Source organism: Tympanuchus pallidicinctus, unplaced genomic scaffold (genome assembly GCF_026119805.1).
Source record: "Tympanuchus pallidicinctus isolate F22 unplaced genomic scaffold, pur_lepc_1.0 scaffold7, whole genome shotgun sequence".
Taxonomy (NCBI): domain Eukaryota; kingdom Metazoa; phylum Chordata; class Aves; order Galliformes; family Phasianidae; genus Tympanuchus; species Tympanuchus pallidicinctus.
In genome coordinates, this window is record NW_026294791.1 from 19,876,519 (window position 1) to 19,890,347 (window position 13,829).

Consider the following 13,829-nt stretch of genomic DNA (forward strand, 5'->3'; position numbering starts at 1 on the left):
TTATGTTGCTTTCAGTACTTGTAAACACTGCTATGCTTTTTTGACCAATCTAGTAGAACCATTAATAATTTCCTAGTTTACTAGGAAAATTAGGCACAGCTAGAAGAAACGTAAAATCGCTGTATAGCTACCTATGTAATTGTAAAAGGGAATTTCCATAGCCCAGATTTGTTTTCTATGTTAAATTCCATAGCTAACTGTCATAGATAAGCTATTTGTGTACTAGAAACCCATTATTTTCTTCCTTGGACAGACTTTTATAAATAGGAGAAAGTTTTACATGGAAATCGAGCTTTAAATAAAGCTGTGTTCTGGCATTTTTTTGTTCATCTTCAAGCTACAATTCTTAACCAAGTAATTCTTGAATTGGGCATATTTTAAATAGAACACCTATTTTCTTTTTTGTAAACTATGCTGTAAGAACATTGGACACTCATGTTGTGAATTGTTTGGAATATGTTTTCTAGCTGTATTTAATGCCAATGTCTTGGACATACAATAAATGATATCTAAATAATACATATTCTTTGCAATATGGTTCTTAAAAAAAAAAAAAAAAAACTAAAAGGAAAGGAGCTCATGAATTAAAATAAGGCTGCACCACTGTTGCATGTAATATATGAAGAAAAAAATATAGTATTAGGAGAAACAATTTTCTTTCTGAAGGGAAAAAAGAAAAAACAGAACTGTGAATGCTATCAGTGAACACACAGGTATATTTTGTGGACCTTCTGATATGGACAAACAACAGAGGGAAAGGTGAGCATGGCTAAGAAATGAGTTTCTCCAATTCTTGCTAGTAAGTAATTTTCTGCCTTCTCCACACCCAACTGCTCATTCTTGCCTGCTTTCTTCTTCCTACCTGTTGAACCAGTACGAGTGTCAGCAATGGATTAGTTGACTGAACTCCTTGTATGACCGCACAGCAGGCCCTACCAGCAAGAAGGGGAAAGACAAACATTCTTAATGCATTTCTTAACACTTGTTACCATTCCGTTGTGTTGTGTTCTTGTTAAAAGCATATCAAGTTACAGTACTTGTTCATTTTTAAGTGAATGGAAAGATACAAGCATGTTAGCAAAGAAAGTTTTGTCCAAATTCAGAGTTGTATAACCAATTTTAATTGTAAACATGGCACTACTCTGGGGGGTTGTTGGTGTTTTTTTGTTGTTTTTTTTTTTTGTAGTCTTGTCTTTTGATCTACTAATGTTCCCCTGCTACCTTTGTTTAAGATGTGCTAGTGGCAGTGCATTTGATTTTGACAGTGTTCCAAGCAAATTGTTTGCTTACAGTACTACATAAGATGTGATTTTGTATTTTAGGAAGCAAATGCAAAGACTTTGCATGAGAGTTTTTGTCATTACAGAATCTCATTCAGAAGCCTGTGTTTCTTCTATTCAGTTTAAATAGAAGAAAAAAAAAAAACAGGAAAGTACCCATAAGTAGCCTTAATACACAATCCAACATAATGATCCAAGCCTCCTTAATCAAAATCATGTTAACAAGCACAGAGCCTTATACCTTTCATACCTGCCTGTGACAGGACTTGAACAGTTCAAAAATTTAGTAGCAATACTGTCTATTTGAAACAAGTCTGGGGAGATGGGCAATTAACTCCTTCAGGCTCACTGAACAAGACATTTTGGTTTTGTTTTGTTTCTAAAAGTTCACTATTTGTATAATTTATTTGTAGTACTTGCTCACTTTGCATCTAAAACAATGGTCAAAACCATTCTGTTGAGCTATTCTAACCAAAATCAATCCCTACTAATTTATTCAACAGCTGTCAAGTTATTTCCTTTATATTGCGTACTCCATTGTATTTTTTTTTGCCAGCCTTGGCTTTCTTTACTACCTTCTTTTTTCCTGTGTGCTTTCTTCACTTTCTCTTTTGTTTTTGATGCCAGAGCACATTGAACGCTCCTTCTGGGTCTGCTCTCATTTAAGCTCTCTCTCAACACTGAATGTGTCACCTTTACACCTAAGTAACACAGAATTGCAGAAGTAACTCAGGTGGCTTTCACTGAGGTGTTTTTTTTTTTTCCTGCCAAATCAGTAAGATGTTCATTATTGTACTTGCTAGTTAATTTTTCTACAATCCTTGTGACACTAATAGCGTTCAAGTGTTTTAATTCAGGAGGTTCCTGCCACAGTTAACCATGGCTCCATATTTTTCCAGAATAAAGCATGTCCACAGTAATCTATAACTCCTTATAGGGCAACAGCTACATCTTCCCCACCAGATTTAAGCTAAGCTTGTTGCTTTAGCACATTCTAGCAGCTGACACCGAAGTCTATCAAACCTAATCCCAAGGAGCACCAAGACTAACGTACACCAGTTTCAGGATCTTTTATCAAAATGTCAAGAACATATCTGCTTGAACAACCAGATGTTGTTAAGTTTCCAGATGCATGTGCCATCTCCTGGTCAGTAATATCACTGCATGCAACTTAGAACATCTGATTCTCATAAACTTCTTTTCATCACCCTGATTTCAGACAGCAAAATTGACGTTCACCAGTTTCAAATGTCAAGTCTAAATGTGCTACTATGAATATATAATCATCAAAAGTGCAATGTGATAGCAAAAAGCTGTGCATAATGAGTCCTGTGGGAGGCTTAACCTCATAGAAAGACCATTAATTCAATACTTTAAAGAAGACTTCAACACTGATTTAAGCAAATGTAAACCAGGAAAGCTGGCACACAAAATTGTGTAGCTTCTTTTAGTTAAAAAAAAGCAGTTTCAATTTAAATTTATCTGTTCCACATAGGTTGTCTGTGTATGATAAGCAATATATTCTTCAATTTCAGTACACATGCATGCTCTAGGGAACACCAAACAGATACAGCCAAGCATCTGTAGTTGCTCTTCATATTTTCTCCAGAAAAGGCATAAGAACAAATGTAAGAATTTATCTTTGTCAAAGTTGTCATTAAAAAAAAAAAAAGTGAACCGTTTTACAAAGAATGGGGATTAGGAGTCATTAACCACTTATACACTGAATTACAGCTGTCTCTTCCCTTTCACGTCTTCCAAAAATTTAGAAGATATAATGTAGCCATCCTCTCTAAGAAACAGTACGTACACCTTTTTTGGTTGGTTTTTAATTTTTCAGAAAGGTGTGAAACATCTTTCACAGGCATGAAATCAGTTACATTAATACTTGCTCATTCCAAGCCACCAAATATACTGTGAAAGAGATACAAACTGCAGACTTGAACAACCTCTGGTGGCACAAAAATGCAGGTTTTCAAAACTGGGGCCAGGTTGGCATTCATGGAAAAAATAAAGTTGGCAGATACGTTCTGAGCAGTTTAGGAATGATTTTATGGTTCCAGTTAGCATACAGAACACACCAATCTACAGCTACTAAAATCACTGCTTTCATTACTTACACTGAACTTGAAGTAAGAAAACCAATCTAATTCTCTTCATTTTCATTTTCAATATCAAGCATCACAGCAGAACAATCACTGTTCAGTGTGACCTTGCCAGTAATAAGCCTGCAAAACTTCTCAAAAGTGCCACAGAGTTGATTTACTTTGGGAAAAGAAAAAATTTTTCTCAGAGGTATATAAACCACATTTCCACTGACGAATGGCTCCGTGCTTTTTTCAACAGCCAGTGTTTCAAAATCTTCTGAAAAACAGTTCACTGAACATTGCAGTTTCAATTTTCTCTCTGTAGGATTGTCATATTCTTCATGTTCTGACAGTAAATGGTCCAGCAGACTTCGCTTAATGATTCGTGCTCTGAACATAACTTCACCGACCACTGCATTCTGCAGGTACTTCTCATCTTTTAGGCTCGGATACACTGCTCTGAAGACCTTTACAGCATGCAGGAACACACAGAACACTTATTATTATCATAGATTCAGACTGTAAAAACTTGTCCAAAGAATTCCAGAATGCAAACATATTTTCATTCAGTCCTGTTTCATTTTTTACATTTCCAAATACAGAAAAAGTACACAGTATGACTTGATTTCATGTGTTGCCACTGCAACAGCTGTTAGAAAAGTTAACATAACCTAAAAATAATACTTATTATATAAGTATATATAAATACTTTTATAGTTATAATAACAGATCTTGTATCTGCAAGTTGTACTCATAGATACAGCCAGGTAAAGCCCAGCAATTCCTTAATGCTTTCAATCCTTCCCTTACTTCTCCCATTCCTGATCATGAGACACTGGTGACAGTTTCCCAGATATAAAGGTTCTAAATTCTTCCAGAATCTGAGGTTGCAAATATGACTTTTGTTCTATTTTCAGAATCAATTGCAAGCATTTTGTCCTCAGATGCAGCAAACGTTAAAAAAAAAAAAAAAACAACAAAACCAACACTGTGACATCAAAATCAGTGAACGCGTTTTATACTGAGGTATTCTGTATTGTGAGGGTGGTGAGACATGGGAACAGGTTGCCCAGCAAGGTCTTGAATGCCCTCTCCCTGGAAGCACTCAAGGCCAGGCTGGATGGGACTTTGAGCAACCTGGTCTAGAGGGAGTTGTCCCTGCCTATAGACGGAGGTTGGAACTAGGTGATCTTAAAGGTCCCTTCCAACCCAAACCAGTCTATGATGCTATGAGTCTACATCCCAAGAGGTTAAAGAAATCAAGTAGACAACTTCATTCTCATTAGCTTACTATTAAGTGCTTTTTACAAAATGCTACCAATGCTTCTGCTGAAGCATTCTCTAGAGGTGGTCAAGGCCAGATTGGATGGGGCCCTGGGCAATCTGGTCTAATATTAAATGGGGTCGTTGGTGGCCCGGGGGGTTGGAGATTCATGATCCTTGAGGTCCCTTCCAACCCTGTGATTCTGTGAAGTTTGACTCTGTAAGTATTACCTTCTGATTAGATCTTTAACTGCTGATATATTTGCACAGAATGATAACAAAAATTTGACAGTCACATTTTTCATAAGAAACAAGATATAACATTCCCCTTGTTTAAACTCAAAGGGTATTGATGTCAAAACCCACTACATAAAATTCTATGACATATCATAATGAAAGCAATTTCCACTATATGGCAGTCACTTGAATTTATTTCGAGATTTGTCTGTAGAGCATTAAAGAGCACTTTACAATTCTCTTAAGGACAGTAACTGAGAGTAAAGATTCAAGTGCTTAGAACATCTTTATGGCTTGGAAACTACAAAAGACATTCCTATAAAATTGAAATATATTTCACTTTACAGGATGCTTACTCCTGTATACTTAAGCAAGGAAGTGAAATGTTAAAATATGTTCAGTGAAATAATTTAAGACCTTGTAAGTTTGGGAAAACAAAATATCAGTGTATGTCTGCATTATTACTTAACGCTAACTCTGAAGGCAAGTATCCTTTTGATTATACTACAAGGCATTTAGACACATTAGGTTTTGTGCAACATAGCACAACGCAGCATTAGATAATAATCTTAGAAGGTAACCTGCTATCTCATTTTGGATTCTCACTTTCCCCCTCACCAACATAAGAGCACAGAAGCAAGTTGCTGAGACCAACGTCCCTCAGCCACGCAGAATGACATGTACCTAAAACAATCAGTCCAAGAAAGACTGAAAAACAAAAACCAACCAGATATACACAAACCTTTCAAACAAAACACAGACATTTTGTGCTTTAAAAAAAAAAAAAAAAAAATTAAAAAATCCCTACAACAGTAAACCAAAATTGCCCATACACTACAGGATAAGAATTTATGCCTTTGTAAAAAGCCAGTATGGGTTACCTAAAAACACTGAGGTTAGGGTGTAACAAATGCTAGAGATCATGACCAACAGCAAACAGGTCCTGACAATCCCACACCAGGAAAAGGTTTAAGGCAATATATTTGACAAGGCTGTGCAATTCTCCAAAATATACTCTTTCATACACGTGCTTTTTGTTTTGCATGTATCTGAAACAGGCTAAATCAGCATCAGCAATCTTTACAGCCTTGATAAAATATCAAAAGATTAGAGAAACAATTTTAGCGTCAGACTAACTGTAGCAAAGGAGAATCTTTATTATAGGGGTAATAGTCTGGTAAAATAAGAATTGTTATCCATGTTGCTAATTAGTAAATTATCTGGAAGGTAAGGGCCTTCATACAATTAAATACAAAAATCATGGACTCAGATACTTCTGAGCTGATTGGTGCGTGCTAGCCAGAGCTAAGATCAGATAGCAACAGTAGACAACAGAAAGAACAGCTTCAGTGGCCGTTTGTATAAAGTCTTACATTATATTTGTCCTCCTAAATGAAGAAAAGGATACTTACGGTTTTGTAAGCTGCTTCAGTGGGTTTCTCACACTGCACAGGTTCTCTAGTTTGAGGATATTTTCTAACAAACACTCCTATTTGGGTACAGAACCCGACGTCTTCCATTCCTGCTGGGGGGTTCCCTACACCTGTGAATTCCACTGAGTAATCATAGCGTTGAGCAGTATCTTGAGCCCTAAGATAGATAACATGTTCTGATCTTACCGCATATTCAGTCTTTTCATGTGATAAAGATGCACTCTCACAGATGAGAGAACGTGCCTGAAGATAAGCACTGTAAAAGCTTTTGCTGGATCACGGCGATGATCATATTCCTACCAAGCCTGAATCATTTACAGTCACAAATTTAGGCAACCAGAAATTACTGTTATATCTCACACAATACTCTTATGTTTATGAGTTTTATTAAAATTCTTCCATTGTGCCATGATTCAGTAAACCATACTTAACTTTTGTCAACACACTCTGCTACTGGACTTACTATTTCATAAACCTGCTTGCATACTCTTACAGAAAGATCCAGAGTAATCAAGCACTTTGGTTACATGCCATACATTACTGAGCACACTTTTAGATTTACATGAAACTTTTGCACAGCAAGGCAATATTTTTAATACTTCACACTTCAAATGCATTAACTGTAGTAATGATGTATAAAAAACAAAAGTTGTAAGTATTTTTCCCAAAGCAGTTAAAGAAAAAGCAAACCAACTTATCACAAAACACAAAACCAAGAGAACGTGCTTAACTACATGAAACAGCAAAGCAACAATTCACCAAATAGGTTGGCATGAAACTCTTGACAGCAAATCACACGCACAAACCCCTGTGAACATGTTTAGCCATTCCACTTTCCCAATACTTAGTATTCAAAGCTGTCTGCATATGATATTTAGTAAACTCACCAACTTTGAAACTGTGCTCGGTCCCATTCAAATTTGTGGTCTGGATGCCTGAAAACAGTCACTCCTGGAAGCAATGTGTTAAATTCTGAATTTGGAGTACTGATCACAACCATGCTTGGAGCCATGAAACCAAACACCACTTCAGGAAACTTCTCTAGTTCTGATTCTTGCAGGTGCTCTATTCTATAAAGGTAAATTTACACATCTGTAAGAAGACGTAACTGCATTTTAACTTTCACAGAATCACAGAATCACAGAATCACCCGGGTTGGAAGGGACCTCAAGGATCATGTAGTTCCAACCCCCCTGCCTAGCAGGGCCACCAAACGTACACATTCAGATCAGGTTGCCCAGGACCCCGTCCAACCTGGCCTTGAACACGTCCAAGGACGGGGCATCCACAACCTCCCTGGGCAGCCCGTTCCAGGGCCTAACCACTCTCCTTGTGAAGAACTTTCTTAACTTTGTTTGTTAAAAACAAAGAAAGAACACACATCTGTACTTTTTACTTTTAAGTGTAGGTCTGGAACATTAGCATAGCTGGCTGACTGGCAACTTCAACTTTTTTTTTTTTTTTTGTCTTAGAAGACCTCCTCTTACATTTTAACTCCTTCATGCATCTCCTTTTGCTACCACATGGTAGCACCACTGAAGTACTATGTAAAGTTAATTTTGACAGAACTTAGAAAATGCTACATTTTGCTTCTCTGATTAAGAGGCTTGATCAAGTATCTCTGGAGTACAGACAAAATTCTAAAGTAAATCCTGATGAGTTCAGAAAAATCTGGTGTTGGTCTAATACTCACAGTTCAATGCATGTTACCAAGTCAAAACCAAGCATGCAAGGATCTTTATGAGCAACTGAGCCTTCATGCAAAGTCACAGTTAAGGATCGCTCAGATGGCTCCAAATAATCAGCAGGAAGAGGAGTTAACCTGTGCCTTCAAAAAATAACCAAAAAAAAAGGTTTAAAAGCATAATACCACAAAAAGGACATTAGGATAGATAAATTTTGCATGCAACTCTACTAGCAAATACCCTACTTAGATACTTAACTCCAAAAGTTAAGTCATTTTACAGGGGAAAAAAAAAATCCTAATACACATCTTTTTTATAGTCAGTTCAATAGGATGCAAAGTGCAGAGTTGATCCAACAGTTGTCCTTCTCCTTTACAAAAATTTACACTATTTTTAAGACACTTACCCAAAGAAGATACTGTAAATTCTGATAGTAGCTTAACTCTAGAAATGCAATACTTCTGTTCTACACATGCTTTACAGAGTCTGGGGAAAAGTTTTGAAGTATAAACTTTTTTTCAAATAAATGAGATTGAAAACTAAAATATATAAGCAAAATTTGATCTGAAAAACTACATCAGTCGAAACGCAAATCAACACTACACTTAAAAAGGCTAGTTTTCTTCATTCTTGAGAAAGAGCAAATGACAATATCAGCATCTATAAACTACATATTTACTGAAGCCATATTAAGCTTTCAGTTCAAATTAGCTTTGAAGAGAGACTTTGGTGCTCCTCCAAATCTGCCCTGTGCTTCAGGGGCCACATGAGTTAGAAGCTGTACAGCTTTCTTAATCACAAAACTGAGTCAACCTCCCATTTCAATAAGGTGATCAAAAATGAAGACCCATAAAAGAAAGAGTTACACGCTCATTTCAAGGAGGATCAGACTTGCATACGACAGTAATACAATACAAGCATATCACAGTCACATACAAGCATAAACAGAATAACAAACTATAGACAGTGCTTCTATACCTTTACAAACAGCATATTTCTCAGAGGCAGACACCTTCAGGGCCATGACCCAGACATATGCTGCATTAGGTGATGTTACAGCCCAACAATTCCCCCAGGAAATCTGATTCAGCTGGCACTGTAACCAATTAATAATGGACTGCTCTACATTTGCCAACTGGTATTTCTGCATTTACCCTCATTTTGAAATTGTTATTAATAAATCATGCCACTAGGTCAAATCAAACAAAAACCTTAAATTAAGACAATTCCAAAGCTTACATTTTCTCTTTCATTACAGCTGCACAGATATCTAGCCCAGCTAACACTTCAATGCAACCACAGAATTTCAGCATCCAGAGAAGTGTACAGTCAGCACATCCTAAATCTGCCACCTGTAAAATAGATATTAGTAATATAGAGCATTTGCATATTAAATGATTTGAGACTTCCATAAATATATTCTGTATTTGTAACAAAAACATTTTAGTAATAAAATAATTAATAATCACAACTATTCAAGTGAACTAGACAAAGTTACAATGTATTTCAAAACATGAGAATTCTTCAAAATGTTTTAAAGTGAGGCAACCTTTTGATATTACAGCTATAAGCAAGCGAATGTACAGCACCCCAGTAACTCCAGAGAATGTCTATGAAGGCATACGCCCTCAAATAACAAAAGTGCAGGAGTGGTTGATGACCAGACCTTTAGGATGGAGAAAAGTTGGTCTATTATAACTCTACACTCTGAACTTCTCAATTGAGAGCATCCATGTGAGGAATGAAGTAAATCTGATACTGTACACGAACCTAAAAGCTCCAGAAGTTTAAAAACAAAGCAAAAAACACCACAATGACAGACAATTGATCCAAAATCCTCAATGTCAAATCAAGACCAGAATGCTACCTGCTCTCCTAGATAGGCTAAGACACGTTTTCTTCTTTGTATTTTCCATTTCCATTTTTCTACTGCCCATAAATTTACAATAAATTATATTCATGCCTGAGAAACATCATCAAATGTCTCTTAAAGCAATTTGTTTTTAACAGTAGCTTCTCCAGTAGCATTGATATCTAATTAGGTCACCAGATTATCTAATCATTTCCTGCACTCCAGAGGTACCTAATATTAGCTATTTTTTTTTACATTTATAACACAAGAAGACAAAACATACCAACCTTTTTTGGTTTGTATTTGCTCACTAAATCTTTAACAAACTCATAGCGCTGTTTGTATAATGGTGGTGTGAACTTAATCTCGCCAGTAAACTGCCTTCCTTCAAAGTTCTTACCCATAGTATTTCAGTAAGCCTAAAAATACAGAATTTAACTCATTATTTTAAGTACTCCACATCACATCAAAGTTCAGAATTGGCTATCGTCAGCAGTGCTTAAGTCTCAGTTAAGAAGAGAAAGATCTGACCGCTAGCATTAGCAAAAAAAAAAAAAAAAAAAAAGGCATTAGCAAAATTGTGCTATAAGTACTTCATGTACAACTGCTGAATCACAGCCTGAACCACTAATTGAGCACGTGGGAAAGGACCCTGGAAGCACAGGTGAAGGCAATTCAGCCTTCAGTGTGACCGGAAGAAGTGGAGCCTGGCTGCACTTCTCTTAGATCTCATTTAAGGGCTGACTGCCCTTTCTGGAGACCTTCTTGGTGAAGCTTTCCCTTGCAAACCTTGAATCTTTTGACAGGGGTAAGTAATCTTCCTTTATAGTATCTATTTTGCCATTTCTTCTATCATCACAACTTTATTGTAATACCTTTCCTATTATACTTATCTGTCTAATTGCTACAGTATGCAACCTTTTTAGTAAGACCATTTTTACTTGAATACAACTCTATCCTAAATTATGCTTGCATTATGTTGACAAAACTACAACTTTACCTTGCACTGCTTTTCCAGCAAGTACAGAACAATAGTTTCTCACTCACATAGCTGTTTCCTTTTTACTCATCTATGGTTTGATTTCTCTTACTATTCAGATGGTTGTGTGTGCATGGCTCCCTGTGAATTCTGCAACACAGTGAGCAGCAAGAGATGCCTGGAAAAGCATTACCTCACTGAAGAGGACTGGTTTTGCTGGGCTTAAGCTTTATGATAACATAGCACTAGAGTCACAACCATCAGCCCACCTCCAACTCTCACATCTTGCAAAAACAACCGTGTTTCAGCACATGAGAACACTTAACTAGCAGTAATTCCCACTAGACCTAAGAACAAGGCCCTGGTGAATGAGAAACACAATGTAGGCAACCTGCTGGCTGGAGAGCCTGTGCAGGAACTGGCTGTGGGCGCACTCCTCAGCTCCTCCTGCCTTCTCAGCCCCTGTGCAGCTGGCCTGTCTTCAGCTTAAAGGCATTTTGTGTTTTGCAGGGTGTGTTCCAGACATAACATAAATAGTCAGCAGCAAGCTAACTGTTTATTGAATAGCTACGAAATGTATACAAGGATGCTTGCAGACTGACTATCCTAATGGTTTCCTAGGCATCTCAAGTTATTGGAATGACTGCCTTCTACTACATTTGAGCTTTGATTTTTCAGGCTTTTGGCACTTATCCACTGTCCACATTCACTTCTGGTTTGAGTAGCAGATATGTGGAGTTGTCTATAATTTCACAACTCTTTCCAACAGTGTAATTAAGGTAGTTTAAGAGTTCATAAACTAGAGTTGGAATTGCAAAGAGATTCTAAAAAGCATTGCATTATATCCAAAATGTACTTATGGCAGCAATTCACTTTAAACAATATACAAATGATGTGACAGATACCTTATTTCTTTTCCATTTTTCATTGTAAAGTTTGGGTGGAAGACTGGGTCTTTCAAAGATTGGCAGTGTGGAAGAGATGGAGGACATCATTAACCATTTCAAGCTGTGTGTGTTTGATCTTTTTCTCGCTAAGAAAAAATGTTTAGAGAAGTTTTTCTGCTTATTCCCTACTATATCAATGAAATTTGTGTTATTCTCACAGTGCAGCATTTCTCTTATTTAGTCAGTTCAAAGTTATTCCCTGTCCTTACCCAGTGATAAATCTACTTATCCTATGGTTCCTTGAGACTGTTAATTTATACTGGAAGGGACCTAGAGAGGTTACCTAGCGCAGTCCTCTGCTCAAAGCAGATCAAAGTTGATCTGAGTGGGTGGCAATCCTTCCCAAGACAAGGGGTTGGAACCAGATGACTTGTAAAGGTGCCTTCTAATCCAAGACATTCCATGAGTCTGTGATTGTTCTGAGAACTTCTGGTCAGAGGTATTTTCCTCATTTCAGTTTAAAATTGCAGATTGCATATTGAAGGTTTATTCAGTTCAATAAGATCACAAATTAAATGCACTATTCTTAAAATAATCCCACTGTACCATAAAGAAAACAATTATATAGCTAGTAAAAGAAGTGAAAGCATCTTACAGTAGAAAATAATGCATCAAGAAATCCTAAACTGCTGAAACTTATTTAATGCTTCAGCGATTGGGATGAGAAAAACAACTGTATGCAGAACTTCATTTTAATGTTTAAATACATATAATTAAATATCATCACACAAGAAAGGTAATACAGCACCACTGCCAGAAAACACTGCGGTCTTAGAGGAAAGCTGAATCCCACTGTAATTCAAGAGCTAAGAATCAAATGGCACTCAGAAGATGTTTTATGACCGAACACTGTCACTGTTCTCCTTACCTTCAACTAATAGATTAGGCCTGTTCTGGAAATAAATCTGCAATAAACTGTGTGAATGAGAAGTGGGCTCTTACACATCACTATCATCTTCCTTTTTTACATTACTTATATTTCCTTACTTTTTGCCAGTCAAAAGCACTTCCTCCTTGCTGTTTTTTTGCTTTTGCTCTGATTCTGTCTGAAGACAAGCATGGGTATCTAGGAAAAGAAAAACCAGTTTGAGTGAGGGGATCAACAGGTTTTAGGTAAGTGTACTGAAGTTTGTTGCACCAATAAAGAGGGACTGTTTCACAAAAACGTGAACTTACAGAGGAAGAACATTGAGTTTTTGGAACATATTGACTAAATGTTCCAACAGGAAAAGAGAAATATGTGAATAAACAATTTGGGTTATATAAGTGATAACAAGTACAGACTGTCTTCAAGTGATTATGCAAGAGAAGTTAAAGCTAAACAAGATAAAAAAAAAATCTTTCAAAATGAAGCTGTGACCCTAGCTCGCTGTGTGCAGAACATGATTATTCATCGCTGTTACTGCATTACGCATTTTGCAGTTATTTTTTTTCAATTTTTTTGTAAGATTAAGTGCACATTTACTGGTGAGCAACGACGATAAGGGCAGCAGAGTGCTGTGGTGAGTCAGGGCGGTGCTGCACGCTGTGGAAAGCAGGCCGATATGAGCTGGCGGTGTTCCTAATAGAAAAGTGTGGCCGGATCGCACGGCCAGCACGAGGGAGAAGCTGCCTGCTGTCACGGCGCGACAGCAACTCGCTTTAAGCTAACGGTGCAGACACCGCGCGAAGTCAGACTACGAGTCCGGGGAGATGAGCTGCTCTTCCTAAGGTCTGACCATTCAACTGCTTTCAGAAAGGCGCGTAGCTCAGCCGGCAGGCGACGGCTCCCGCTTAGAGCCCGGCCCGCCCTCACCAACGGGCCGCGCACGCGGCGGCAGGGCGGGTTTTCGGCCACCGGCAGGCGTATGCGCGCCGCGTTCGGCGCTCGCAGGGCGCGGGCTGTAACCCGATGCCGTCGGCCGCCCGCCCGCCGCGAGGCTGCCGGACGGGACTCGCGAAGCCTTTCTTTCGCGCCGCGGAGCGCCAGCGCTCCCCGCCTCCTGCCAGGCGGCTCGGGCCCGGCCCTTCCTCGCGCGACCGAGCGCAGGCGCGCGGCTGCGCTTCCCCGCGGGGATTGGCCGGCT

General features: G+C 38.1%; 1 protein-coding gene across 8 annotated transcripts; it reads right to left on the reverse strand.

Annotated features, from left to right (window-relative positions):
• Positions 1-699: 699 nt before the first annotated feature.
• Positions 700-13,770, reverse strand: HENMT1 (HEN methyltransferase 1). Of its 8 annotated transcripts, none has more exons than XM_052665896.1 (9): positions 13,559-13,770; positions 12,751-12,829; positions 11,722-11,849; positions 10,125-10,256; positions 9,225-9,337; positions 7,994-8,128; positions 7,188-7,370; positions 6,280-6,457; positions 1,151-3,834 (listed from the first exon to the last, which is right to left on the reverse strand). In XM_052665896.1, exons 4-9 carry the CDS (start codon positions 10,239-10,241, stop codon positions 3,427-3,429), a joined length of 1,134 nt encoding a protein of 377 aa, XP_052521856.1. In that variant the 5' UTR covers positions 10,242-10,256; positions 11,722-11,849; positions 12,751-12,829; positions 13,559-13,770; the 3' UTR covers positions 1,151-3,426. The 8 variants fall into 8 exon arrangements, with proteins under 8 accessions (XP_052521857.1, XP_052521856.1, XP_052521859.1 ...); XM_052665899.1 differs by lacking the exon at positions 13,559-13,770 and adding an exon at positions 13,229-13,540 and having other exon boundaries at positions 11,722-11,770; XM_052665894.1 differs by lacking the exon at positions 13,559-13,770 and adding an exon at positions 13,229-13,540.
• Between the last annotated feature and the right edge of the window lie 59 nt (positions 13,771-13,829).

Bases quoted from the DNA above. Each gene is read 5' to 3' on its own strand.
- HENMT1 (XM_052665897.1), bottom strand. From the start codon at position 10,241: ATGGGTAAGAACTTTGAAGGAAGGCAGTTTACTGGCGAGATTAAGTTC. The intron at 9,338-10,124 runs GTTGGTATGTTT...TCTATTTTACAG, and splicing joins GCAAATACAAACCAAAAAAG to GTGGCAGATTTAGGATGTGC. The intron at 3,835-6,279 runs GTAAGTATCCTT...CATGCTGTAAAG, and splicing joins CTGAAGCAGCTTACAAAACC to GTCTTCAGAGCAGTGTATCC.